We start from the raw sequence: 27,267 nt of genomic DNA, 5'->3' as shown, positions 1-27,267 counted from the left end.
ACAACCCTCATGAGGATAAGTAGTACATAAAAGGAATGAATGAATGAATGAATAAATGAACATTGTACTACTGAACTGTAACCTGAGTGAATTAATTATTTGGTAGTTTGTTATCAACTAATTATAAATAGCAGAAAATAAGGAAAACAAATCAGTTCCTTTTTCAGCAATGTCGAAACCTTAGCCCTTTCAGGAAGAGTGGCCACTACAGTGGACATCTATTCAAAAGTTGACACTTAAGACCTTTAGCCCTTTACAGAGCAAGTAACTACCCAGATAGCAGACATACGTTGAAATGACGTTGAATCAACATTCCGCTGTCAATCTTATATTATTGAGTCAACATTGACACCCGACATTGATTTGTCTTCACTTTTGCACCCTAGATTAATGTTGTTCCAACGTTGAAAACCTTACAAAACCTAAACGTAATTTCGATTATTAATAATTTTGGAACAACGCTGAATCAATATTATGTTTTCCTTCATTTTCAACCATGATGCTATTAATGCTTCCAAATATGCCTATATTTAGAGGTCCTAATTTGTTTACAGACAGAAAAAACAGCGAGGCTGACAAATAAAATATTAACACGTGACAAGGATCAGGGAACAAACGGACCCAATATGCAGTGCTCAGAGCAGTTTTTATTGACAATGTTCCCGAGAGGGAGAAGTTTTGGCTTTTGGTGAGGCCCGTAGGGCTGTTCGATAGTGATGTCACGAGGTGCGCTGAGTCTTCGAAGCGTGTGTCGAGTAATGAAGGGACTTTTCTGCGAAACGTGTACCGAGGCTCGCTTCATTCAGGGGAGGTTCCGAAAATGATGACGTGCGAAGCCTCGCTGCCAAGCTGTACCACGTGATCGCTTCATGGAGTGCTTTATATTTGCTGCGTGGTTTGACAGCTCGCTTCCGTCTATCAACACCTCTGCCTGCATTCAAAATGTGGGTGTTACCAGGAGAGTTGTGATCAGGTGAGAGTTTGGATAATTTGGAGGTGGTTTGGAGGTGAAAAGTTTGAGTAGAAAGAGGGGTATAGTAGTTGATACTACGATGAAGCCAGCAGGAAAGAGGACTCTCTTTGGATTAAAAAAAAAAAAATTTAATAAAACAATGAAATCCCCACCATGCTGTCGCTACATCAATGTCCACATTGCACACACATAATCAGTAACCTTTTTCATGTTACACTAACGTGTTTACTGTTCTCTCTGATTAAGTGTAACGGGTTCACGCAAGTCCGTTGTGTCGAAACCTCCCTTTCCTCATGTGGGTGGGCTGACAGGCAAAGGGGGTAGCCCGGGCTTCTGGCTTGGTGGTCAGAGCATCCGCCCACTGTGCTGGACGCGTCGTGCGAGTGAGTTCGAGTTCTGTCCTGGGTACGGCTTGCGTCACGCGGCCCGGATCCATGCAACACCGGCGACATACGCACATGTCATTATCAGAAAAAATAACATTGCACAACCTACCACAAACAAAATTCTTTTCACACATACACAGACTACAGTAAAAATATATACATATATTGTGGGTTTTGCTCATGAGTGACATATGAGACTGTGACTGTATATGGCAACTCCTCTTACTGGACCCAAAACTTCAAACGTTTGTATGTATAATTTGTTGTACGTTGATTTTTGGGGAGCTGCTTGGCACTGCTGACCTACAGGAGACATCATATTATATACTTTATAAGACTCTGAGGTGCTGTTTATGTGTGCGTTTTTTGTTTCATATGTATAGGTCCTTTTTTTTTTTTTTTTTTTTTTAAATGATTCAGGGGGTACTGCCCCCCCATACATCATGGTCACTCAGGTTTTGAGTTTGATCCCATTGCTGAAACTGTATGCCAAATTTAACTTCTGTGACAGGAAAACAATTAAAAGAAAGTTGAAGAAAAATATATACATTATACTTATGTGATAATCTATGTACATCGAGGATTTGGTGAGACAATATTTTGCTAAATAATACCCTCCCAACAGACACACACACAAAAATTAACGAATCACTCATGTGGTTGGGAGACAAATCATTGTGATTATACACTTAGCCAGTAGTTGGTTCCGTGTACACATGAAGCTCAGAGAAATGAACCCTTTCTCGAACCAGTTGGCTCGAGTGGTGCAATGCCTCATGAGGCTTCATTTCACCATCACTACTGTTTGAGTGTGTGTGTGTGGGGGGGGGAACAAAGGCAAAGGCCCAGGCAGGATGCGTTCCAGATCCGGTCCAGTAGCAGGTCGCAGAAACAAGGCAGAAGCACAGACGAGGAGCAGGGTAGAGGCAAAAATCCACAAGGTCAAAAAGTGTATCAAAATCTGTGAAGACAGGGTAACTAGAAACGCTTGTATGTTGCAGTGAGGGCTAACAAACTCCCAATGGATGAGAGGGCTGTGGGTGTTTATGTAGGGAGTCTGTGGTAATGACCAGGTGTGCAGGACAGGTGTGTGGAATGACTGCTGATTAATGGGAGGGGGGGGGGGGGGGAAGAAGCATACAGGCCTGCTGTGTGGCTCTAACAACATGAATGATTAAAAAAATATTAAATAATTAAATAATGAATAAATAATATAATAAAAACGTGGCTAGATTTCAAAGTTATTTTTAATTGAATCACAACAATAGAAAACTTCATTAACTCTCAGTAAAATTATTTCAAACTTAAGCCTCCTCCTCAGTCTGACAAGCTTTGCTGCGAACTTTGCCATCAAGGCGGTCTCGGTCTGGGACATAACGTAGCAACTTCTGCACAACAGTAGCAATCACATATTGTGATGTGGCCATCATTATCTGCCTCTTCAGTGAATCTGAAAAATACAAACTAAACGGCATTCACAGTTAATTCATATCAATGAATTCAAGCAGGTGTCATCGGTTAGTTAAACATACTTCGGTATTTTGTGGTGATGAGAGTTTCTCAACCAATCCCGAACCAAATCAGGGCTACATATGGGCATAGAGCTAGCTAGTCAGCTAGCTACGATGGAAAAATGACCGCACTGTTGTGTTCAATAAATTAATTTCGACAAGGCTCGATTGTGTCATATCTAGTGGTTTTAGTGCTTCAATTGGAAAAAGAATTACGTTTGCCTGAACTAAGTTATACTTAGCTAACATCCAGGCTAAGTAGGTTTTTGCTTGTATGTCAATCACAGCAAATGCACCATTTCTTACAAGTTCAGCCACTTTGTCATGTTGTGTCAGGTAAACCATTTTATTTACAGCTTTGATGACAAACGCGGTTTATTCTACCGTAAGACATCATTGCTGATAAAGGCTTTGAAGAAAAGCAACAGGCTTAGCTTTAAATATGGCTATCCTTAAATGAGGCGTTTCCAGTGGAGTTCGTTTGAGTTGATATGCTGTCTTCCCGCTCAACCACGAACAAAACTATTTTTTGACAATAACTCCCGCTCATCCATAATTCGATGACTTTTCAATCATATTTCCCGGTCAATCAAAAATCAACTATTTGTCAACATTATTTCATCAACTATAAAACAGTTTTAACCCAGTGTCTGACACACTATAGAACAATGTTGTTTTAACGTCACTGTCAGGTGTCATCGGTATTTGCAATGTTGATTCAACATTGTTTATTGTCAAAAATTTCAATGTCAACCATACTGATGATTTTGATGGAAAAATCAAGGTTTGTTCAGCGTCGGTCTGCTATCTGGGTAGTTTTGGTCATTTATTTATTTTTGTTGTTGTTGTTGTGGTTGTTTTTTTTTTGGGGGGGGCACTCAAGACATTATTTTTATTTTAAAAACTATTAACTTAAATTAGTATTGAAATTAATAACTATTATTTTATATTATTATTGATTATTGTATGTTCATATTTTCTTTATATAGATTTAAATAAATTTATGAATAAATGCAATGTTAATGCAAGCTGAATTAAAAAAATGGATAACAACAAATATTTTTTATTGATTTAAAAAAAATATATATATAGTACTTAACTGCCATGGACGACGATAGACGTTCAATTCATTTAAACTGAGAGGACTGACGCTTTAAATGTTCATTTTTCAGTGCAATTGATGGCCTTATCCCCTCCCAGTCAGGATGGATTGGACGTCTAGCGCCGTCAATGGCAGCCAATGAGTTAAATGAATGCCCTGAAAGTACATGTATATTTAAAAAAAAAAAAAAAAAAAAGTCATAATTCGTGCATGAAAGAGCTAATGTCCTCCAATTCTACAATACCCTAAAAGCGATGTGAGAAATTATGGTTTATGTCAGGGTTTGAGCGTGTTAACGCTTTCAGCCAATAGGAAAACAGGTGGGCGGGGCATAGCGCCAAATTGTACTATATTGTAGTACGGCTGCCAGGAGTAGTCGGATCTCTTGCTCACTCTGTCGCCGTCCTGGCGGCGCTGGTTAATGGATTATACACTTTCCCTTCAAGTACGACAGCAGCTAGCGGTGTTTCCGACTCATTTCTGTCAGAGTTACAGCGTAGAGTTACAGGTACTGTTTGCCCGTTTTTTAAAAATCTATTTAGTCCTCTTTGGCATCAGTCACAGGAGGCGTGCAGAGCAGTGAGTGGGACTGAAGGGAGAGGAGAGACTACCGCAGGGGGAAAGCAAGCATGACTGTCGTGTTGAATGTTTATCTTCTACGGCGTGATTCTTGGTGCGTGTTGCGGAGATTTATTAAAGCCGTTTTGCGGTGGCTAGATGCGCGCTGCGAGAGTAGTGACACTTGTTTTGCAAAGTAAGAGCATCCAGGTGGATGTTGACAGGACTGCGAAACATCACTTCTTTGAGGCTCGCCACAGTTCTTTATTTCTCCTTTAAATACTATTAAATAGTGGTCTGCAACACACTTGTTTCATAACTGATCGTGTTGTAATTCCTAAAATGCATCATGTAAAGAATGAAAATATTTTTTGATAAACTGTCGTCAACACCCATATGCAGGTGGCAGCAACATGATTGTCTCAAGGTGACATTTAAAAGGTTGAGACTGAGGACGCACCTCGCTCACCTTTGGGCATGGTTGCAGATGGTAACATAGTTCAGCGACATTTGTTTCATACCTTGGTCAAATTAAGATTTGAAGTCAATTTTAGGGGTATATTTGTAAGTGGCATTTTGAGAAGATGCACAATAATATTATTATTCATCTGCAATATATTATGGTATGTTACAGGTGACTAAAAGAGAAAAGTTTGTGTAACCCTATCAGTTAAAATCCATTTAAAGTCAAATTAAACAGTTTACAATATGAATCATCATGTTCGTATTGTATGTCATGCCATGAGTTGAGTTTTGTTAAGATTTTGCCCTAGTGTGTCTGGTCATTGTGATTACCCATTGATTTCATCTGTTGTGGCCTCTTCCTTGTGTGTTGACAAATCCGCTGCCTCTTATGTCACCCACCTGTGCCTCATTGTCTTTTTACCCTATGTCTGTATTTAAAATTCCCCCATGTGCTTTTTGTTTTTGTTTGGTTATTGTCTATCTGATGTCAATATCCTGTCCAAGCCCTTGTGTTCCTGTTCCTCCGATTAGTTTGTTTTGATACAGTTTTCGTTAGTACCCCTGCGTTTTGTTTGAACTGTTTCTTTTTGTTTGTACTTTGTGTTTTTGTTAGTCATCATTAAAACATTGTTTGAGTTCAACGCCACCGTGCCTTGCTTCACATTTTTTCTCTGCTTTTGGGTCCTCCATGCCCCCCTGCCTTGACAGTATGTCTTTGAAGAAAAAAACCCGATGCAAATCTGATCATTTAAAATATAACAAATAAATATAAAAATTAGATCACTCCCACTCACAGCAGTGGTATATTACCTGATTGTATTCCAACATCCTTTAATGAAGCAGTCCAATTAGTCTACCAGTCAACATTTCAGTTCACCATCACACAATTCATTCTGTAAAATATTCACAGTGTTGTTCCCACCTTTGTTAAGTCCTATAACCCGCCTAGGAGCCCTTAATCCAGCCCGTGAATGTTTTATTTTGTTTTTCTTTCGGTGTCAATAGCAGCACCTCCCATTTACATCAGTCAAGCAAGTTTCAACCAGAAGTGGACAGCTCTAAGTGCATCATTTTATTCTGCTATCATTATGTGTTTGTCACATCACTTTTTTTGAATATTATTTTTTTGCACTCTGTGTGATAGCTTAACAGACCATGGATTGGTTACGCTAAGAACTGAGCCATTGTAAACAACATGTAACTCCTTTCAGTCCAGCTCTGATCTTATCATTCTCATTCTGCAGCCTGAATAATAAAAGTAGAATGTAACATTTTAGAGGCCATGAATTCTCAGCTTTATTGGCCCCATGTAAAAGTCACTGTATCAGAGGATGCATCCTCATCACCAACTACTTTTACAAACCACAAGAGGGCCCCATCTTGGTTCAATATAGATTTTAATGGGACTCAGTTCATGTTTCCTTAACTACATTTACAAGTTATGCATCAAAATGTTAAATATAAGCAAAGTGAGAATTTTAATTACACTATATTAATATGATTTTCAAATGATATTTCCCAAACCATTTGAAAATTCTCAGCATCTGCATTCTGCTTAAAGAATAAAATATTCTTCAACTCTAACTCCAGTTAAAGGTAGAAAACATTAAACGGTATAGCCTTTTTTTGTGGTAGTTTTTTTTCTACATGTATACATACAAGTTATTCATTTTAAATTACTTTTGATTCATTGAACAGAAACATTGACATGTATATTATACAAACAAGACAAAATAAGGGGAGGGGGCCCGTTTGGGGGGGAGGGGGCAAAACTACTCACCATTACCAGTGTGGTTGAGCCATGACTAATAAAACGCAAGTAATACCTGACTCACCTCATCTAATCATTCTCTCCTGAGAAATATTTGAATAAAGTCTTCCGAAGAATATAGTCAGCAATTACACAATAGCATGTACCTATTGACATTAGCCTAATGTTAGCAATAGATTACTCATATTAGTAACACTGATTTTGAATGGGCCTAATTAACTTGAAGAAATTGTTATATAACGTTAGCGGGTCGTCAGTAATGTGAAATGTGAATGTTTTCAGCTGAAGGTTCATTATGCAAAGCTTCAGTAATGTAGCTCTTTACTGCCACCTGCTCTACAGGAGACTGTATAGCAGATGAAATCATGAAATATTTAGGATTCTCCCAAATTTCAATATCTTCTACATACATCCAATACATATATGCAGGTACATCATGTAACACTAAAGACTGTTATTGTCATTGACTTTTATCCATCCATCATATTTGGGAATATTTTTGGGGGGATGTGGGACTAATGCTGAGCTCAGACAACACCATTGTAGCGTGTTTTTGGCCCAATAAACATGTTGTGGAGAACTTTGACTATCATGGCCGATGCCATGAGGTCAGATGTGCCGATCACCTTGCGTAGTGTAACATTTTCATAGACTGGTAATATGGGATTTCGGACGACTCACAACTCTGACTGAGAACAGGGGCTGGGAACCTATGGGTCGCGAGCCACTTCTGGCTCTTTTGACGGCTGCATCTGGTTTGCAGACAAATCTTTTATTTAAAAAAAAAAAAAAGTTTTGTTATACTCTTTTGCGCAAAACGGCGACTGTCAACGGTCTTACGCTGGTGTTGTGCAGTAATGAGCACACGTAACTTTTGCAGTGTATGTTAACTTTTTTAATGCTCCGACAACACTTCCGCACTTCACACTAGATATCATCAAATAGCAACCTAAATGTGGTACGTTAGATCCCCCATGTCCCATGCCATTGGCTGCGTGAGCCCACAACGCAGATGAGACACAGCTCAAGGGGAGTTGCCATATTTTGCTGTCGAAAATAGGGGCCTATGTGCGCGTGTGCGTGAGATCAGGAAGTAAACTTTCCTCATTTTCAGCTTTCCGCATTGTCATTTCATTTTAGAAACCCTTTTGAGAAGATGGCAAAAACAAAAAAAGACAAGCAGTATCGTACTTTTCAGCAGGACATAAATGCAGCACCGTTTTTTCTCTCGCTTTGGATGAGTCAACACGTAAGCTATTTATCGCAGTTCACCGTGATTGGAAGGTTTTGACTATGAAAGGGACAACAAGAGGGGAGGATTTATTCAAGTCCTTCACTGAGTTCGGTAAAGAAAAAATTCTAATGATGGATAAACTTGTTTCGGTGTGCACTAATGGTACTCCGTGCATAAGTATCCAAGTATCAACCAGACTACAAAGCCACCAGCAAAACCATGCAGCACCAGAAGTCGCATTAATGGTAAGAAATACTCATTGATTAGCAACAGCATAACTATGTTTTTAAAAAGAATTCAGACTTATTGTACTTTAAAAGTGTTGAAATTACACAAAATGCACACATTACTTGTATTTTTAGTTTTAAACATATTGTATGGCTCTCACAGCATTTAAAAATATGTGGTGTTCATGGCTCTCTAAGCCAAAAAGGTTCCCGACTCCTGACTTGGAAAGTCAGACATGTCAGAATTTTTTCTTGGCATGCTACATAGTGTGAAAAGCTTTATGTGCTCCTATCATTTGTTGCTAATTATCGAATAGGGGTATTTAATGGCTGGTATGTTCTAGCTTTTTACTTTTAATTCAATTCAATTCAATTGTATTTGTATAGCCCTATATCACAACAAGGTTGTCTCAAAGGGCTTTGTAGAGGCAATATGATACCCAGTCAGAAACAGCAGATGAATTAAATAAAGTTCAAGTCCTGGGCATCCCACATCCTTAGACCCTCCATGTCGGGAAGGAAAAACTCCAAAAACTCTTCGGGGAAAAAATGAGAAACCTTGGGGAGAACCACAGTCAGGAGTGATCCACTCCCAGGACGGATAGACAAAATGCACCAGGACCGCTAATGGGAATTAGCAGATGGAGTAGCAGTTTGTAAAGATGCAATAGAGTAAGGGAACAAGAGGAGGTCCATCTAGCCAGATGAGACGGGGGGATGGGGCAACTAGGACGTCCATCCAGCCAGGGGTCCGGATAGTCAGGAGGCTGCGGCTGAAAAATAGCCCCTCCCCAGAGTGCGATGTTGACGTGAAACTAATATAACCTGACTTAAAAACTGTCCCAATAAGATAAGTTGATAATATAATAAAAAAAATAATAATAAAATTAAAAAAAACAATAGAGAATGAGAATGGATAACTACCTGAACTCACAATAATTTTCATAAACTCCAAACTGTTAACTGACTGCTCGCAAACACCGGAACTCCCTCCAGTTTGCATGCCATATAGATTCAAATCCTTGTGTACGTCATTTGCGCTGGTTAAAAATGAAGCTTCATTTATCACTGATCATATGACTTTCTCTGCTGTGACACACGCCCCCAAAATGAAGCTCCATTCAGACTGGTCATGTGATATCTTCCTCAAAATTACATGCCTCAGCACAACATCATTTTACATGTCCACTTTTGCGTGACACAAGCTTTGAAGCCAGGGTTTTTTGGTTATGAGGCAGACCACATTGAGAGCGCAAGTTCTTCAGATGATAGTTGCGGAGCAATTGTATAAAGAACAGGTTTAAGATCTGCTGACTTTATTTTTACATTATGACAATAGCGCATTATATTTTTTGGAGCATGTGAAATGTAAGGTAGGGTGTAGGTGTGAGAAATGTGAGTGACTCAATGCGTGAGAGTTGGAAACCCTGAAACTGACAAATGTGCCTTAGCTTTAGCCTGCAAGCATCTTCTTTTCACCAGAGGATAAATTCTTCAAGATGTGCATTCATCCATTTTGTGGTGTGTTGTAACTTCCAAGGTAGTCTTTCAATTCATAAAACAAAGCAGCAATATAATAAAAACTACATAGACAAACTGTACTGTGTGATGTAGCGACACTTACATGACATGACATGTAGAACATGGTAAAAAAGAAAAAAAAAAAAATAATAATGTCCAATCAACTTACCCTATGGATTGCTGTCCTGAATGTAAGTGTGTTTTATACAAAACTGTTATCTTGTGATAGGAATGATTTTGTTTTGTAAACCAGTGTGAGGTCTGGCAAAATAATGTGTGAAACCCTAAAAAAATTAGATAAAAAGACGTATCAATACAGAAAGTGGAAAATGTGTGTTCCACTTCAATGTTAATCTTTTTTTTTTGTTCTACCAGCATTACTTAGTTAAATAATCAACTATTAAAATATGGTTGGTTTGAAATATTTACATTGCACTGTGATTTACCTAAGAATGGCTGCCCTCTCACATCCCACATTTATATAGATGCTCCACTGGCTAATAAGTGTTTAGTTTAGACTCTTTCAAAAAAGTTATGTAACCAGAAAGCCTCAGAGTACAACGTCTGTTGTTACAATTCAGTGCTGTTTTTCCTGACTAAGGAGATTTTGAGCTTGCACTTACATTGGCCAACATTAACCTCATTAGGCTGACTAGTGTCACAATTCTTGTGTTGCACACTCTCAACATTTACCCAAATTGCCTCAACTGGCTTAAGACCAAGATGATTATTGTACTCAAGTGTAGGCAACGTTCCCATTATTTGTTGTGTGTTTTCATTCAGCAGATTTCAGCAAATTTGTAGACAGTGCATGGGTCACATGGCAAGGGAACTAGCCACAGGCGTCAAGTATACTGTCGAATAATAAAAACAGAAATGGAATGATGAGTGCATAACAACTATTTAGATGGAATAAGAACAGAAATTGCACTGGGATGTGTGATTTTAAACAATTGATGGGTAGGTAGGCATTCCAGAGATCCAAATATAATAAATAATATAATAATATAAATAAAATATTAAAAAAAAAAAAAATACAGCTTCTAAAAAAATAATTAAGCCCGAACCAGGTATGACTCAATCAATCTAAAAGTTCCATCATAATCCCACTTTAACGTTTGGTACTCGATCCATTACAGAGTTGCAGAGTTTCTGTACCAGGAAAATAATTTAGCAAAAGTATTTTGGTAAAATGCATTACATTTTAAATGTATATTTATGAAATTTGTTCATTTTCACTTCCGCATTTAGCAAAACATAAAAATTCCTTCTGGCCCATGCAATCAGCAGAGCAATATGTAGTTGTACAGGGCGATATGGGGAAAAAATCCATCACATTATCTATGGGCCATTTTACAAGTATGTCACGCTAACGATATACCATGATAACATATTTTTCTAAATTATTGATGATATAAATTATTGATGAACGATGATACAATGAATATGACAGCTTTTCTAACTCACTTTATTTTGAATTGATATGAAACTGACCTGACAAAAATGTGATGCTGCCTGGAATTATTAGCATGGGTCACTGATGGTGTGTGGCACATTCGCTTGACTTTGGAGCAGCCAGTGTTGGATCAATTCTCACTCACTGGCAGTGTGATTGTGAGTGGAAATGGTTGTCTGGCTTTGTGCTTGCCCTATGACCTACTGGCGACCACTTTTGGGTATAGTCCGCCATTTGGACAAAAAAAGCTGGGATAGGCTCAAGCACCCCGTGACCCTGACAAGGGAAAGTGGTGTTGAAAATGGATTGATGGATGGATTCTCCGCATGCATTGCGTTTTTTTTTCTTTTTTTTCTTCCTTTCTTTTTCCTTTTCTTTATGTTACTAATAATTATATGCAGTCGTCACTATGTGGTCACCAACCAAACAATTGATTAATTTTAATTAACTTTGTGTGTGTCTGCTCTTTTAAGAAACCCATTGTATGTTGAGCCATAGACATTTAGAGGCCATTCTGTGGTAATAATGAGAGGTAGCGGCTCAGCATAATACACAGTCAACATACAATGTATGGGCTATGCTTAACAGATGATGATATTTTGATGATCGATGGACAAGGGCGTAGGTTTGGTCTCAACATTGGTAGGGACGATATAACAGAATAACCTGCATGTACACTTTTTAATGGGGACAGGACATATACTAGTATAAGACGAAACAAACTGGGCGAACTGGGGTCAGAGTTACATTTCTTACCAACATTAAACTAATTCATTGATAGGCAAAATGATCAATGAAAAATAAATCTGTATTATAGTAACTTTCGAGTGTATCGGTTAAGGTGATACACTGTTCGATTCAAACCTTTGTTTTCAAAAACTAAAGAACCATTTTGAAAACTTGCACAATAAATGCATTTTGTTAGCAAAGTTAAATTGCAATATATGAACACAAATTATATTAACATTAGAGGTGTACGAAATTTCCGATTCATAGATTATTCGCGATTCGGCCGTGCAAGATTCGAGAACGATTCACAAACATCCAAATTCCGATTATTGAAATATGTCAAGTAAAGCGGAACTAAAACACAGTCAGCGCGATCTTTGGGACGCAATGAGGAACGGACCGCATTGCATCCCGAGAGTAAACGTCATGCTTGTCATTACCCGGCTAATGGTAGATTAAAAAAAACAAAAAAAAAAAACAAAACAATAATACCTGACTGCCGCCGACAGCCGCTACAAGCCAAGTCCAGATCATGTTACGGTAGATAATAGATATCATATGTATACAGAACTAGATACAAAATGACAGACTCAATGGCGTTAGCAGCACATGTATTGAAACTAGATGCGAAATGACAGTCTTGCCGGCGTCGGTAAACAGCCGCCATCTTAAAGCAGGAGACTTCTCTAGAAGGCTCTGTTGTAACGAATTTAATTAACTTTTTTCTAAAATACTCCTAAATCGGCAAAATCTTAACTTGAAACTATCTTTAAAACAGTTTTAAAACTTTCACATGTCTAAAGTAGACAGAAGGGAAATTATGGAATAATGGGAGCAATTTAAACAACTTTAACGGTTGATTCACAACATTAATTAAATGTAGTTTAAAGCTGCTGATACACAATGGGGACTTGAATATTTTATTTACTGTTTTGAACTGTTAACTTGATGCTGAAATAGCTGTTTATTTAAGCCCGAGAGGCTTTTTGTAGAATTTTTGTAACTAATGTAAGAAACATTGAAAGCAGCTAATAACTTGGGGGGTTTGTGGGTGTCATCAATAATCGATTTATAATCGAATCGTTGTCTCCGAATCGTAATCGAATTGTTAGGTGCCCAAAAATTTCCCACCTCTAATTAACATACACAAGACATAGAAACTTGTTAATCATCAATTAACTATTTATAAGGGGGTAATCCTTGGTTCACTATATTTCTTACGGTTTAATTAATGTTAACAGTAGTAAACATACAGGAGGTTATTTCTCTCAATGCAGCTTCCTCCTCGAGTTCGAGAAATTCACACGGATTAATGTTACGCTAACTCTGATGCAGGTTGGACTTTCAGTAGCAAAATTAGTGGTGTGTTTCCCACCTCCACAACATTGACATATTTTTACATTACTTACAGTGGTTGCTGCTGGCGGAAAAACATTATAATATCCCTCGTCTTCGAAGGGGGCGGAGGAGGCAACAGTTTGTATTTCTGTCGGGCTGTGAATGCGTGTGTGTGTGGGTGGGGCAAGTCATTAGCCAATCAAACGTGTATTTTAGGGGAAAAAATGGACTGGCCCATTTACCAAGTGAAAAGCGGTCAATGTAAGTGAACATAATGAAAGTACTGTAATTCACTTAATATTATAGGATCAGTTCTATCTTTACAAAAAATTGGAAGACAATCTAAATGACCAATATAGCTGAAGCTATTAAATAATGCAAATTAGATTGCTTAAAAGTTGGTGTGGACAATTTCAGCATCCTGAAAAGTTGGTAGTGTTGTGTCCCTACCGTTCCTATGCAAACCTACGCCCTTGTCGATGGACATTATGATATTACGTAGCTCAAAAATTTGATTCATAAACAAAAAAGATGCTCAACAGTCAAACAACCTCAGTGGAGCTATTAATCTTGTCTAACTTTTGTTCACCTGCTGTCCAAATAGTGTAATACATCCTTTTCTTAAGTATTGTAGTGTGCCGTACATCAGTAATTAGCATGTACAATATGTAATGCCTAAATTTTTACACATTGTGCCTACTGTTGCATCTGGTCCAAAATATTTTTCCTCCTAGGTGGTTGACTCCCTCTATTATAATTGTATTGTCATCTTTAGTTACGTGACTGCCTTGATGGATATGACTTTCTTTCAAAAGATTAAGAGACAGTCAATGAGAAAAAGTTATTAGAGGAGATTGGTATACCTGCAAGAGATACCAAAGGCAAAATGGTTCTTTGTTAAATTGCATCCTTGGTGTCAAAGTCAGTGGTCTTGTTTCACAACAGAACCACAGACCCGTGAAGTCGGTAATCTGAACTAAGAGCCGCAGGCACACCTTGTACAAAAGGCTGGTCAAGCTCAGTTTGTCTAGTTGAATGAATTACAAGTGATCGTTCATTGCCTCAACATCTGCTGGGCACTTGCTGCTGCGACCTCGGCACCCTTCCACAGCCTCCAGCAAATCTATGCCACACGCCTTGACTCATTTGCCTCGAGATGATGAGCGTTCCAGGCACAGACTAAACATCGTTGACTAGGTGTGACATGCAAAGTGGCTTCCCGCTAATTTGAGTGTCAATTTGAGGAGTGTTGCCCCGATTACTTGATGGCTCCACTGTGCTGTTATTCTCATCCATTAAAATATACGGTCATTGTGGGGAATGAGCTATGCTCATTTCTATGTTGACCGTAGGTGACTTAAATGGTGTTGACAACTGCTTGTCTGATTAGATATTTTTGATTAAATCCTATAATAAGACCTGTGTTGGTTAGAATTTACAAGACTCCCAATATCTAATTACACTGGGTGAAAATTCATATGTTTTTTTGTTGGTGTCTCTTTTAGAAGGAATTTATTCATGTACTGTAGCTGTGCAGCTGGCAGCAAAATCCATTAGGGCAGAGCCACAGCTTTCACTTTTAAAGGCCTGTGGCCTATACTACGAACCGAGTTCAACCTCCCCAGAAGTAATCCAGTTTACCAGCGGGTAACCGGAGTTGACAAAACCTGGTTGTCTAGTTTGTGCTCAATCGGTGCTACGACGCTGATTATGAAGTTGATTAGTCGAACCTGTGTCAACCCAGTCAGAGTTACTGCGCGTTCACATAAAAGGGGGCGGAGAGCAGAGTCAAACACTACTTGTGACGATGGCACGGGCACCTTACTTCACAGAGGAGGAATGCGCGATGATTAAAATCCACCCTCACCGCGAAATCCAACACCGATTCGGCGAGTTGAGCGCGACGGGTCTGTTGACAGCGAATTTACAGATCGTGTGATTTGTGAATGCGTCAATATGCCAGTTTACTTATGTCCATGAAAAGAAATAAAGCCTGCTGTCAGGACAATAAAAGAAGATTTGGTACGTTAACAGTAAGAAATAATTTATCGCGCATCACCACATGAGGCAGGATGATTGTATGTTTAGTCTCCTTGACTGTATGAATACGTATGTTCTTTTTTTTAGTTTGGGCCTAAAAAATCCAGCTCGACCCGACCCGAGTCCGATCAATCAACTTGATTTGCAGGCCCAAGCCCAACCCCCCCTCCCAAAATTTTATGTTATATTTGTGAGGACTCAGGAGAAGAAGAAAATGCCGGGATGCCATGCGTTGTTGCGTAAATTAAAGCCCGTCTTTTGTAACGAATTTTCGCTGACAAACAAGACTGTAAGATGCATATTCAATAAACATTTGTATCTTTTATATTTGTGCGTCTGTCCTATCAGTGGATTTGACAATTTAATCTCTTCGAGTTGGCAGAAAAAAACGCAAGTTTTCTCAATTTTTAAATAGTCTACATATTTCTATGATTATTATAAATATTTACACAACGAAATAACGCTGGAAAGTCCGTTAAATATATTTCTTGTATGAGAGCAAAGCTCCGCATTCGTTTACATTCAGCGATTTCAACAATCAATTTGAAGCGTTTCCATACCCCACTCCGAATCGCACGGCATACAGTGTTCTTACGCAGATATTCAGCATCACCGATGGACTCATGGAATACATATATTGTTCCTGGCAAAAGAGCGCACGGACAGGCACACAAGCTGAGCGGTTGTGAGGGCCTGACTCGGCGGGTTACATTAGTGACGTCCGCCTCGATCAGTTGGCACAGGTAAAGAATTTCCTCACTTGAAAATATGTCTTTCATGGAGAACATCTTCCGGGTACGCCAGCGAATTTTGGCGGTCCCGAAATACCCGTGCCCTCCGGAGAGAGCCCCTCACAATCCGCGCGCCAATGTCGTATGGGTCGTCCAAGTACGCTGTCATTGTCAGGAGGACACGTCCGCGGAGGGGTGCTGTTTAAATAGAGCGTGGTTAATTGGAATCCTGATGTTAAGCAAGATCTAACTCTGACACGACCAGGTTTGGCGTGTGGCGTGTGTTGCCATGGCAACACTTCTCGGTTCCAACATATCCACCTTTCGTAGTCTCGCATAGCCGCGAACTTACGTCGCACGTGATAAAGTTACTCTCGAAGTTACCCTGCTAAGCCAGAAAACCAGCTTCGTAGTATAGGCCACTGTACTTGACTGACTATGGGACTTTTCACACTTCAACAATCTGAGAAACAGCAAAACAGGTAACTGAATGCAGTAAGCACACAGGACTATGGAAACAAATGACTACTGAGCACATGTAGGTAAGCAAGTAAATACACTGGCCACATTTGCTGTACATGCAGCCAATAACCATAATCGCGATTGTTTTTGGCATTCACTCGGTTATGCAAGTCCAATAGAAACAACATTTTGAGAAACCCAAAGACTCACCCTGTGTTAACTCTTTGCTAAAGCAAATATCTGGTTTTGTAAACCAAGTAGTTACAAGATGAGCAAACAGATGATGAGTTGGTGAGATATGGTGGAATACCGAAATAACGTGATTTCCGACATCACCTACTAACTGTATGATAGCGGTGCGAAAGGAATATGATTTACAACTCTGTAGCATGTAAATGGATAATTCAAAATGTAATAAAAAAAAATAAAATCTGAATAATCACATTAACCCGAATATTTGGTGCGTGTAAACATGGGCACTATATCTCAGCTGCACCTCTAAAGCTGCTGATTACTTTTTACTTTACAGGTGAGCCACTGAAGGCACAGCAAAAGGCATTAAAATCTAGAGGTCAACCGATGTATACGCCGACTCATATATCAGCTGGCCGATATATGGACTTTTTTCTGCCATTGGCCGATTAAAAAAAAAAATATATATATATAGTGGTTAAAAAAAAAACATTGTGATCAGGCATCTGTGTGGGCAACTGTGGCCGGTGCTGACTGACAGTTGGACTCCGGAAGGACCCTGCAGCAGGAAGCTTCAGGCTTGCCTTTTTTTGTAAATATTGTAAGATTTTTTTAATCTCGCATGAGAGAATATGCAATGTTGGTTTAGCCTTTCAATGTGTTTACCAAGTGATCCTTACACTCTAAATGTAACTTATATCGTTAGTGTAACATTCGCGTTAGCATTAGCTTTAGAATCCTCCGTCTTTACCTTCGCTTAAACTGACTTGTATATATCTCGTTGTGACATCCTGCTGGGTTTAATTATTTGAAAATAATGCACTCTTCTCGCTGAGTGTGGATAATCATAAAAAGAACAGCTGAGTTCATTGGTTTGGTAGCACTAGACCGAATTAATCCTTTAAGTCTCAGGTCATCGTTGTACATTTGAAGCTTTTAAAGCATTTTTTTTTTTTTTAATTGCCTTTTATCATCTATGTGCTTTAAAAATAAGTATACCTGCTTACAAAATCAGCTTTGGGTATCGGCAATCGGCTGAAAGTTATTTTTTAGAAATCAATATCGGCATCGGGATTTGAAAATCTCATAGATGTCAACCTCTACCAAAATCAGTGGGATGACATCAAAATGATTTGGAATTTCTTCCAAAATAAATTGATTAAAATTCAATTAGGGCATACCCTCTCTAAGAGTTAACCCTTGAAATTTTTAATTTCCTTCATTAATAGTTTTAACGATTCATTGCTCTATGTCAAACAAAATGCATCTATAAAAATGTACAAGAACACTATTCTGTTATATTGCTGCCATAGCACATTGAAAACAAGCATCAAGATTGAGCGGACTAAGTTTCCTAGGTTCCTGTTTTTGCTTGTGCTGGTGGTTTTGCTGCTGCTGCTGCCTCTTCTCAACAACATTTAGGAATATTAATCATTTATTTCTAACATCTGTGTAGCCGTTGGCAATGAAAGCAACACAAGCTGTTCATCTGTTTTTATCATGTAGAAATGGAAAATAATTAAGTATTTCCAAGCAGTTAATTTAAATGTTAAGGAATGTATTTTAGGGGGCAATTTTCTTTATTGTCAGGGAGACAATTTCAAATGTACGCTGATCACGCCGTCATTTTCACTAGTGTAACAAATACTCAAGACGCAGCTTCTGCTCTCACATTAGCTATGGTTCCTATAAATGATTGGCTCCACAAATCTTGCCTTCTACCAAACACAACAACAACAAAAAAAACTCTTGGTATGATGTTTGCAAAGAAACCTTTGGACATCAAACACTCAGGTGTATTTTCTGGAGGACAGGAACTACAAATTGTCTCCGAATTCAAGTACCTTGGAGTGACACTCAATTTCACAGTCTTTTAAAAGCCATATTAAAAGAATATATATTATTGTGAAATTCAACCTGAACAATTTTAAACAAATAAGATCTTTTATAACACGTGGAGCTGCTAGAATGTTCCTACACTCAATGATTTTATCACACATTGAATATTGCATTACTTGTTGGCAACTGGCCGGTGTAAATACATGCGGTATCATAGAATCACTCTACAAGAAATCGTTAAAGGTCTTTGCCAAAAAAAGAAACGATGTCATTCCATGTTTGAAACGTTTTAAAAAAGTACTATTTATTGAGCCTTGATAAATTTAATTTTTTTTTAAACTGCTTGTCTAATGTACAAGGCGTTACATGGACTCGCCCCACCTCCCATGTCGGACTTAAAAAAAAAAAAATAATAATAATAATAATAATGCTAACAGTGCTCTCAGGACCAGGGCCTCCTCTAGAGGGGACTGTGAGGCCCCAATCAGAAAAACAGCCTTTAAAAAAATATATAAAATAAAAATAAATAATTTTTTTTTTTAAATTGAAAAAAAAGAAAAACGGCCTTCGGTCACAATTCTCTCCCTGTAAAGGCCAGTAAAATCTGGAACAGTTTACCACTCGCCACCAGAGAGTATCCCACGATACGAACCTTTAAAACTTAGCTCAAGCAGTGGTTGAAGGTAAACCAGTCCTGCAATCACTGATTTATAAGTTCTTAGTAATGTATTGTACTGTACTGTTTTATTGTAATCTTTTGTTCTTTGTCTTTTAGTATCTTTGTGTTACCTGCCTAGGGACTGCGGATGTAAATTAGCATTTTCTTTTCTACAATCATCTTTTAGATGTTCATCAATGTGCACTGTCCCTATTAAATACATAAAAAAAAAAAAAAAAAAAAATTTAATTTTTACATTTACCATATTTTTCGGACTATAAGTCGCACCTGAGTAAAAGCCGCACCAGCCATAAAATGCCCAATGAAGAGGAAAAAAACATATAATTCGCACCGGAGTACAAGTTGGGGGGGGGGGGGGGGGGGAATTTACTTGATAACAGATATGTCCTCTTGAAAGGTGATTTAAAATAAAAATACAATAGAGAACAATATGCGGAATAAGTGTACTGTATAATAATGTTAGATGATGCATGAACAACAAAATGCAAACGTGGCCAGTATGTTAACGTAACATAGATATTAAGAGTTATTCAGATAACTATAGCATAAAGATCATGCTAACAAGTTTACCAAACCATCAGTGTCACTCCAAAATACCAAAGTAACATGTGAAATGATATAATAAAGTGTTAATAATTTCACATATAAGTCGCTCCAGAGTATAAGTCGCACCCCCAGCTAAACTATGAAAAAAAAAAAAAGAAAAAAAAACTGCGACTTATAGTCCGAAAAATACGGTACTCATTAGGTGATGACTGGGTAAATGCAACATTGGCTTTTACTTGAGCAGTTAATGCAAAAAATCTGTTATTGTATTCACATAAGAGCCACCCAAGATGAGATAGAAATCACCGCAAACATTGTTTGGATGAAAATAGTTAACAAATGTGTCAATGATTGTTTGGTCTAGCTTTCAACTATCTCTCCACTAACATTTAAGATTATGGAGGTAGATTTGTGTCTTTATTATTCAATCAAAAAAAAAGTTGCTTCGATCAAATAAAAAGTTGCTTCAATCAAAATATATACTTTCAATCGAAGAAAACGTCACTTCAATCAAAAAAAAAACTCCGGTGAAATGCCGATGTCACACGCCCGTACCGGTGCCCTATATTCGGCTTAGACTCCAACAGACTCCGATGGCTGGATGGAGCCCTGGTGGCCATTATGCTTGCTTCATACTTTTATGTCATTGGCTCAGCTACCTGCCAATCAAACACACCGGAACTAGCGTTGAAGGAGAATCTTTGTGTCAAAATGATTCAATCGAAAAAAAGTGCCTTCAAAACTTTTTCCACTTCAAAAAAAAAAAGTGTGTTCAAAACTTTTTCCACTTTGAAAAAAATAAGTTTAAAACTTTTTGCTTTTCAAAAAAAGTGACACTTCAATAAAAAAATATATATATATTTCAAATAAAAAATATATTAAAAAAAAAAGTTTTTGCAAATGATTTTTTTCTTTGATTAAAAATAGTTTTTTGATTAAAGCAACTTTTATTGCGATTGAATGATTTTGACACAAATGTCCTACCCCTAATATGGCTCAAACACAAAAAGGATTGCTTCAATCAAAGAAAACAGTTTGAATGAAAAATAAAGTGTTCAAATGCGAATTTCTGAGTCTCAAATATTTTTTCACATTCAAACCTTTTTTTCTACGATTGATTTTTAAAAAAAAATTGATTGAAGTGATTTTTCTTTTGAAAATATATATTTTTTTGTTTGAAGCAATTTATTTTTTGATTGAATAATAAAGACACAAATGTCCTAGCCAAAATGTGGTCCAAACGGAAAATTACATGACTTCAATCAAAAATGGTGTTTCAATTAAAAAAAACTTGACTTTGATCAAAAAAATAAAATTCAATCAAAGAAAAATAGTTTTCAAATATATTTTTTTGAGTTTCAAATTTATTTTTGCATTCAAACACATTTTTTTTGATTGAAGTGACGTTTTCTTCGATTGAAAGTATATATTTTGATTGAAGCAACTTTTTATTTGCTCGAAGCAACTTTTTTTTTGATTGAATAATAAAGACACAAATCTACCTCCATAGAGATACCCCTGAATATTTTCTGCATGATTTTAGTCTATTACTTTTTTTTTTTATACATTCATTTGTTCCAGTAATGTCCATGGGCTAAAAAAGAACTTTCAGAATGAAATAAGTGTGTTAGTTCTCATTTGTAATTGTTTGAAATATAATCGCCCCACCCTCTTGAGTCATATGTTGGAGAAGCTCCTCAGTATTTGCCACTAACTCAAATGTTGGAGGCATGAAATTATGAAACAAGATTATTGTTTACTTGTTCTGTTACAGATGGGCTAGTTTGTATGCTCCCAAATCAATGCTGAGGATGGAATAAGAACTAATTTCTCTTGAATGTGAAAGTAAAACTAAACGGATAATGTTTGCACTTTATTAAGTTTGCTAGCAAAGTCACACAATAAGTAGCACTAAGAGTTGGAACATAACGTAACATACCATCATTGACATAATAAAATTGTTTGTCAGTTGTTTACATGTCACGATGTACTATCATTCCTGTAATCTAACATTTGGTCTCTTTCAACAGATGAAGTCAACAGAAGTGGACCAAGGGCTATTCACAGACAGCTACTGCAGAGTGTGCAGTGCTCAGCTCATCTCAGAGTCCCAGAGGGTCGCTCATTATGAGGTAAGGAAGACCACTTACACTATGTGAAGGTAATGAAAAGTTTGATTGTTTTTGACTCGACATCCTTGGACATTTAATTTCCAAATATACTATACCTAAATCCATGGTTATTATACTGAAAAACATTGCACCAACAAAACATGACTTTTCAGAATATACTATAATACCTTATTATTAGGGCTGTCAAACGATTAAAAATTTTTAATAAGGTTAATCATAGTTTAAAAATTAATTGATCGTAATTAATTGTAATTCAAACCATCTCTAAAATAGGCCATGTTTTTCTGTAAATTATTGTTGGAATGGAAAGACACAAGATGGATATATACATTCAACATACTGTACATAAGTACTGTATTTGTTTATTATAACAATAAATCCACAAAATGGCATTAACATTATTAACATTCTTTCTGTTAAAGGGATCCACGGATAGAAAAGACTTGTACTAACGTTTATCTTTTAAGAACTACAAGTTATAGTAATTTTATTATTAAAACCCCTCTTAATGTTTTCGTTTTAATAAAATTTGTAACATTTTCAAACAAAAAATCCCTGCCTTTCTTCCACAGTGTCTTTAACTACGTAGGTTAGTGATTGAAATACACCACAAGGTGTCAATGGCGAGTTTTAAATTACTTAGAAATCTAGCCAATGAGTGTATTTTGTCCCTCGACTGACGCCGTAGTTCCCTGTTTTGTATTGTACTTCACAGTCATTTGAGTGCTGGCTTCACAACGTACGAGACCTCTGATAGTTTGTATTTGTTGAGCTAAACGAAATGTTTGAATAGAGTTTGACCAAAGTCTGAGTAAGCTTTATGTGTATTTTTCATAGCTATGGTGAGTGGGAATGAACATTTTTTTTTTTTTTGAGAGATAGCAATATTATTTTTGTTGTGCTTCCACTAAATGATACTTATGTTTGTTGCGAAGGAGTTGCCGAAGCTTATGCCAATAAACGACGCGGTCCAATGAACGCCTATGTCCACTCGTCTTTCTCTGCCTCTTTGCTCTCAATGTGCAAAAAACAGTGTCATTGTAATCTGTTTGAGGGAATGCATGAGCAGGTCATTCCGCACGTGCGTTAAATGTGTGAAATATTTTAACGTGATTAATTTAAAAAATTAACTACCGCCCGTTAACGCAATAAATTTGACAGCACTACTTAATACAATTCACAACACCATATTTGCTGTAAATTTTTAACCTGAATGCTATGAATCCTTTCTGAAATTTTAGGTCCGTGCTTTGTTTTACACAATAGAATTTATTCAGTTCCTAAGGTCATCACCACTGCAGGAGGTGCAAAACACAGCAATAACCTCTGATCTGCGATAATACAGTATCTAACATTCAGGTGGTTTCCTTCCTCTTGCTTTAGTCTTATGAAGTTTCTCTGTAGCTGCTTCCTCACTCAGCTGTCAGATTGACTAGAAAGCGTAGGTTGACTGGAAAGGCTGTGGGATATTGTACTTTCAGTGTCAAGAGGACTTCAAATGGCTTTTGTCAGATGTTATTTTTATACAGTATGTACAAAAATAAATATTAACCCAAGAGATTAACAATCGTTAGTATAGATACAGTTTATAAAAATAAATTGAAAGTCTGATGTTCAGTTGTGGAATCACATCAGTGAGAAGCGGAAACAAATATTTGTTTTATTTTAGGTAGACCGCTTCCTATTGTCGTTTGTTTGTTGCATTCTGAATCTACTTGCTTATTATTAGGCCTGTCGCGATAACAAATTTAATAGGTACTATATTGTCTCATAAATTATTGCCGATATGTATACTATTGTCAATTTTTTAACCATTTACACACAAATGTATTCAGCATATAGTCAAATAAATCACCCATTGAAATGCAATAAATTGTTCAATACACCCACAACACACACAATTCATAACGGGTGCAGAATATGAAATAGGTAAGAAAACCCAACGCCATTTTATTGTCTGCTAATTGGAGCCCATCAAAAGTGTTCATTTGGTCCAAAATGACTGTCATCTTGTCCTCCAAAGTGCCCATGTTAGCAAATATAAAAGTCAAATTATTAATTGTCAAATTTTTCATAATGGGTGTCATTTTAAAGTTATTCTTAGTGTAGAATCTGAAGTATGTGAGATTGACTCCAAAAATCTTTATTAACATTTTAAAAATGACATGCTTTTATTTTGAAATGTCATCAGAACTACTTTTGCAAAGCCGCTATCTGTAAGCTTTACACTTAGGAGGGGAAAAAATGCACTTGTCCTGAGGTCTGCCATGATAACAAATTTTAATAGGCAATATATTTTCTCTAGTGACAATACATCCTAAAAAATTGTTATTTTTAAACAAAACAAACTAAATTAAAAATAATATTTTTAAAAAAGCGCGCACACACACACACACACACACACACAATTCATCCAGAATCATCTTAAAGCCACAGAATATCAAATAGGTGAGAACTCAACGCCATTTTTGTTCCAATTAGTCATCTTGTCCTGCAAAGCAAATTTGAACCAAATTATAATTGCCAATCAGATTTTTCATAATGAGTGTCATTTTAAAGCTGTTCTTAATGTTATATATGATATATGTGAGATTAACTCTTGGAATCTTTATTAACATTTTGAACATGACGTGCTTTTACAGTGGTACTTCTACTTACGACATTAATTGGTTCTGGATGTAGTCTCATAACCCGAAAAATTCTTAAATAGAGATGCGTTTTACATGTAAATGCCCTAATCCGTTCCAAGCACTACTGACACGCCACGTTAATTTTTGGGCTAAAACCAGAATAAAACAACAGCCAAACACATTTGAATCATTCCATATACCTAACCTAACCTTTAATACCTGTAATGAAGTAGGTAATAGAACAAAATGCTAAGGATTATTTATTACCATGAAGAAAGAATTATTAATTAACAATGTAGCAATGCTAACATTTTACAATGTTTAATTTAGATGTGTTTCCTTATTTTGTATGTCTGAACTTTTATTCTATGGTGTGTTGATGGCCAATAAAAATCTGTGAAAAAAACTCCATCCATCCATCATCATACGCTTGCTCCGGGGTCGGGACGTGGGGGCAGCAGCTTTAACAGGGAAGCCCAGACTTCCCTCTCCCCAGCCACTTCAACCAGCTCCTCCGGCAGGATCCCAAGGCATTCTCAGGCCAGCCGAGAGACGGTCTCTCCAGCAGGTCCTGGGTCATCCCCGGGGCCTCCCACCGGTGGGACATGCCCGGAACACCTCTCCAGGGAGGCGTCCGGGAGGCATCCGAACCAGATGCCCGAGCCACCTCAGCTGGCTCCTCTCAACGCGAAGGAGTAGTGGCTCGATGCCGAGTCCCTCCTGGATGACCGAGCTTCTCACTCTATCTCTAAGGAAGAGCCCGGACACCCTGCGGAGGAAACTCATTTCGGCCACTTTTATCCGGGATCTTGTTCTTTCGGTCATGACCCACAGCTCTTGACCATAGGAGATGGTAGGAACGTAGATCGACTGGTAAATCGAGAGCTTTGCCTTTCGGATCAGCTCCTTCTTCACCACTACGGACCGGTGCAGAGTCCGCATTACTGCAGACGCTGCACTGAGCTGCCTGTCGATCTCCTGCTCCCTCCTACCCTCGCTCGTGAACAAGACCCCAAGATACCTGAACTCCTCCACTTGGGGCAGGATCTCATCCCCGACCCGGAGAGGGCAATCCACCCTTTTCCGACTGAGGACCATTGTCTGGGATTTGGAGGTGCTGATCTTCATCCCAAGCGCTTCACACTCTGCTGCGAACCGTTCCAGTGAGAGTTGGAGGTCACGGCTTGATGAAGCCAACAGCACCACATCATTTGCAAAAAGCAGAGATTCAATGCGGAGGTTACCAAACCGGCGCCTAGAAATTCTGTCCAAGGCAAGGCAAGGCAAATTTATTTATATAGCACAATTCAACACAAGGCAATTGAAAGTGCTTTACATCACATGAAGATCATAAAAATCACTTTAAAATCAATAGAACATAAAAAAAACAAAAACAAAAAAAATCGAAACAGGAAATAAAATTATACATAAAAATTGCATTTAATCATGAATAGAATAAAATAAATAGAATAAAATAAAACAAATACTACTACTACTACTACTGCTAATAATTGAAATCGGCAATGGAGATAAGAATAGAAAGCAAATAGAATGAAATATATAGATATAGACCCCACTCACCAACGTCACACAATGACGTGTCGCTGTATCCGGCCACCATATTGTCCGTCATTGTTTATCTGTATTCTCAATGGTTTCAATTTGTCGTGCAATTTATAGTGCAATTCATGGAAGCCCCGGTGCTTTCAGACGCTGTAAACTCATTGGATGCGTTGCATAAAAGGCGTTATGTGGAAAAGCTTCAGTCTATCCATTCGCCAGATCCATATTTGATGCCTAAATCGATATTTTTCGACCCGCTGTCTTCACCGTCTCTGCCTGACATCTGCTACCCTGATATGTACAACTATCTTGTCCACAGAAATTCAGCCTATTCTCACGAAACTTTGAAAAACTTTATGAGCAGCACTCGAAGCAACATTACCCCGTGTGACCCTTTACTTTCAATTTTCTAAAATGGCGACAATCAATAAAAAAAAAAAAAGTTGACTGCGATGGCCGACGCTTCAAGGATAGGTGGATATTGGACTATTTCTTCAATACAATACGCAACAACTGTCTGCCTCATTTGCAAAGATACAGTCGCTGTTTTCAAAGAGTGTGACGCGATATTACCAAACAAGACACGCTGACATGTACGACATTACAAGGAAGATACGCAGCGAGAAATTATAGCAACTTGAAGCTAGTTTAATTTCACAGCAGCAGTATTTCGCAAGAGCCCGAGTGTCGAAAGAGAACGCCACAAAGGCGAGATTGTTGAAATTATGAATTAAAAAAAAAAATAATAAAGCAAATGCGACACACAGAAGGGCTTGCTAAAAACTGTTTAAATATATTGTTCTACGTAAATCAGCCAAGGTAGCCCCCCACATTTTTACCACACCAAATCTGGCCCCCTTTGCAAAACGTTTGGACACCCCTGTTTAACTGATGATCCGTAGACGAGGCCAGCTTCTTTCACTTGGTACCAGCTAAATATTATTCAAAAAAATAATGATGGCGGAAGAAATAAACATCTTGAATTTGAAACTGTATGTTGTCGGCAATTAGCCTCGCAATGATCTTAATTGTGGTTGTCAGCCCAAAACCCTCTAAATATATATTAAATGCATCTTGCCAGGTATAAAATGACTACTACATAGTCTGTGGTGATCGTTTGGTGCCCAGTTTTCTCGTCAAATTGCAGCAGTCCATCTCGCTCTCCTCTCCGGGTCTCTCGGA

The 27,267-nt window shown here is 37.8% G+C and overlaps 1 protein-coding gene across 1 annotated transcript in view; it reads left to right on the top strand.

Moving 5' to 3' along the window:
• Window positions 1-4,341: 4,341 nt before the first annotated feature.
• zmat4a (zinc finger, matrin-type 4a) overlaps window positions 4,342-27,267 on the top strand; it is a 97,017-nt gene continuing 74,091 nt past the window's right edge. The window contains exons 1-2 of the mRNA XM_057831790.1: window positions 4,342-4,480; window positions 21,791-21,892. Coding sequence (XP_057687773.1) covers window positions 4,394-4,480; window positions 21,791-21,892 — 189 coding nt within the window. The 5' untranslated portion in view covers window positions 4,342-4,393. The remainder of the gene's footprint in view (window positions 4,481-21,790; window positions 21,893-27,267) is intronic.

Source organism: Corythoichthys intestinalis, chromosome 3, assembly GCF_030265065.1.
Source record: "Corythoichthys intestinalis isolate RoL2023-P3 chromosome 3, ASM3026506v1, whole genome shotgun sequence".
Taxonomy (NCBI): domain Eukaryota; kingdom Metazoa; phylum Chordata; class Actinopteri; order Syngnathiformes; family Syngnathidae; genus Corythoichthys; species Corythoichthys intestinalis.
The sequence above is the reverse complement of the archived record's forward strand: the minus strand, read 5'-3'. Positions and strand labels throughout refer to the sequence as shown.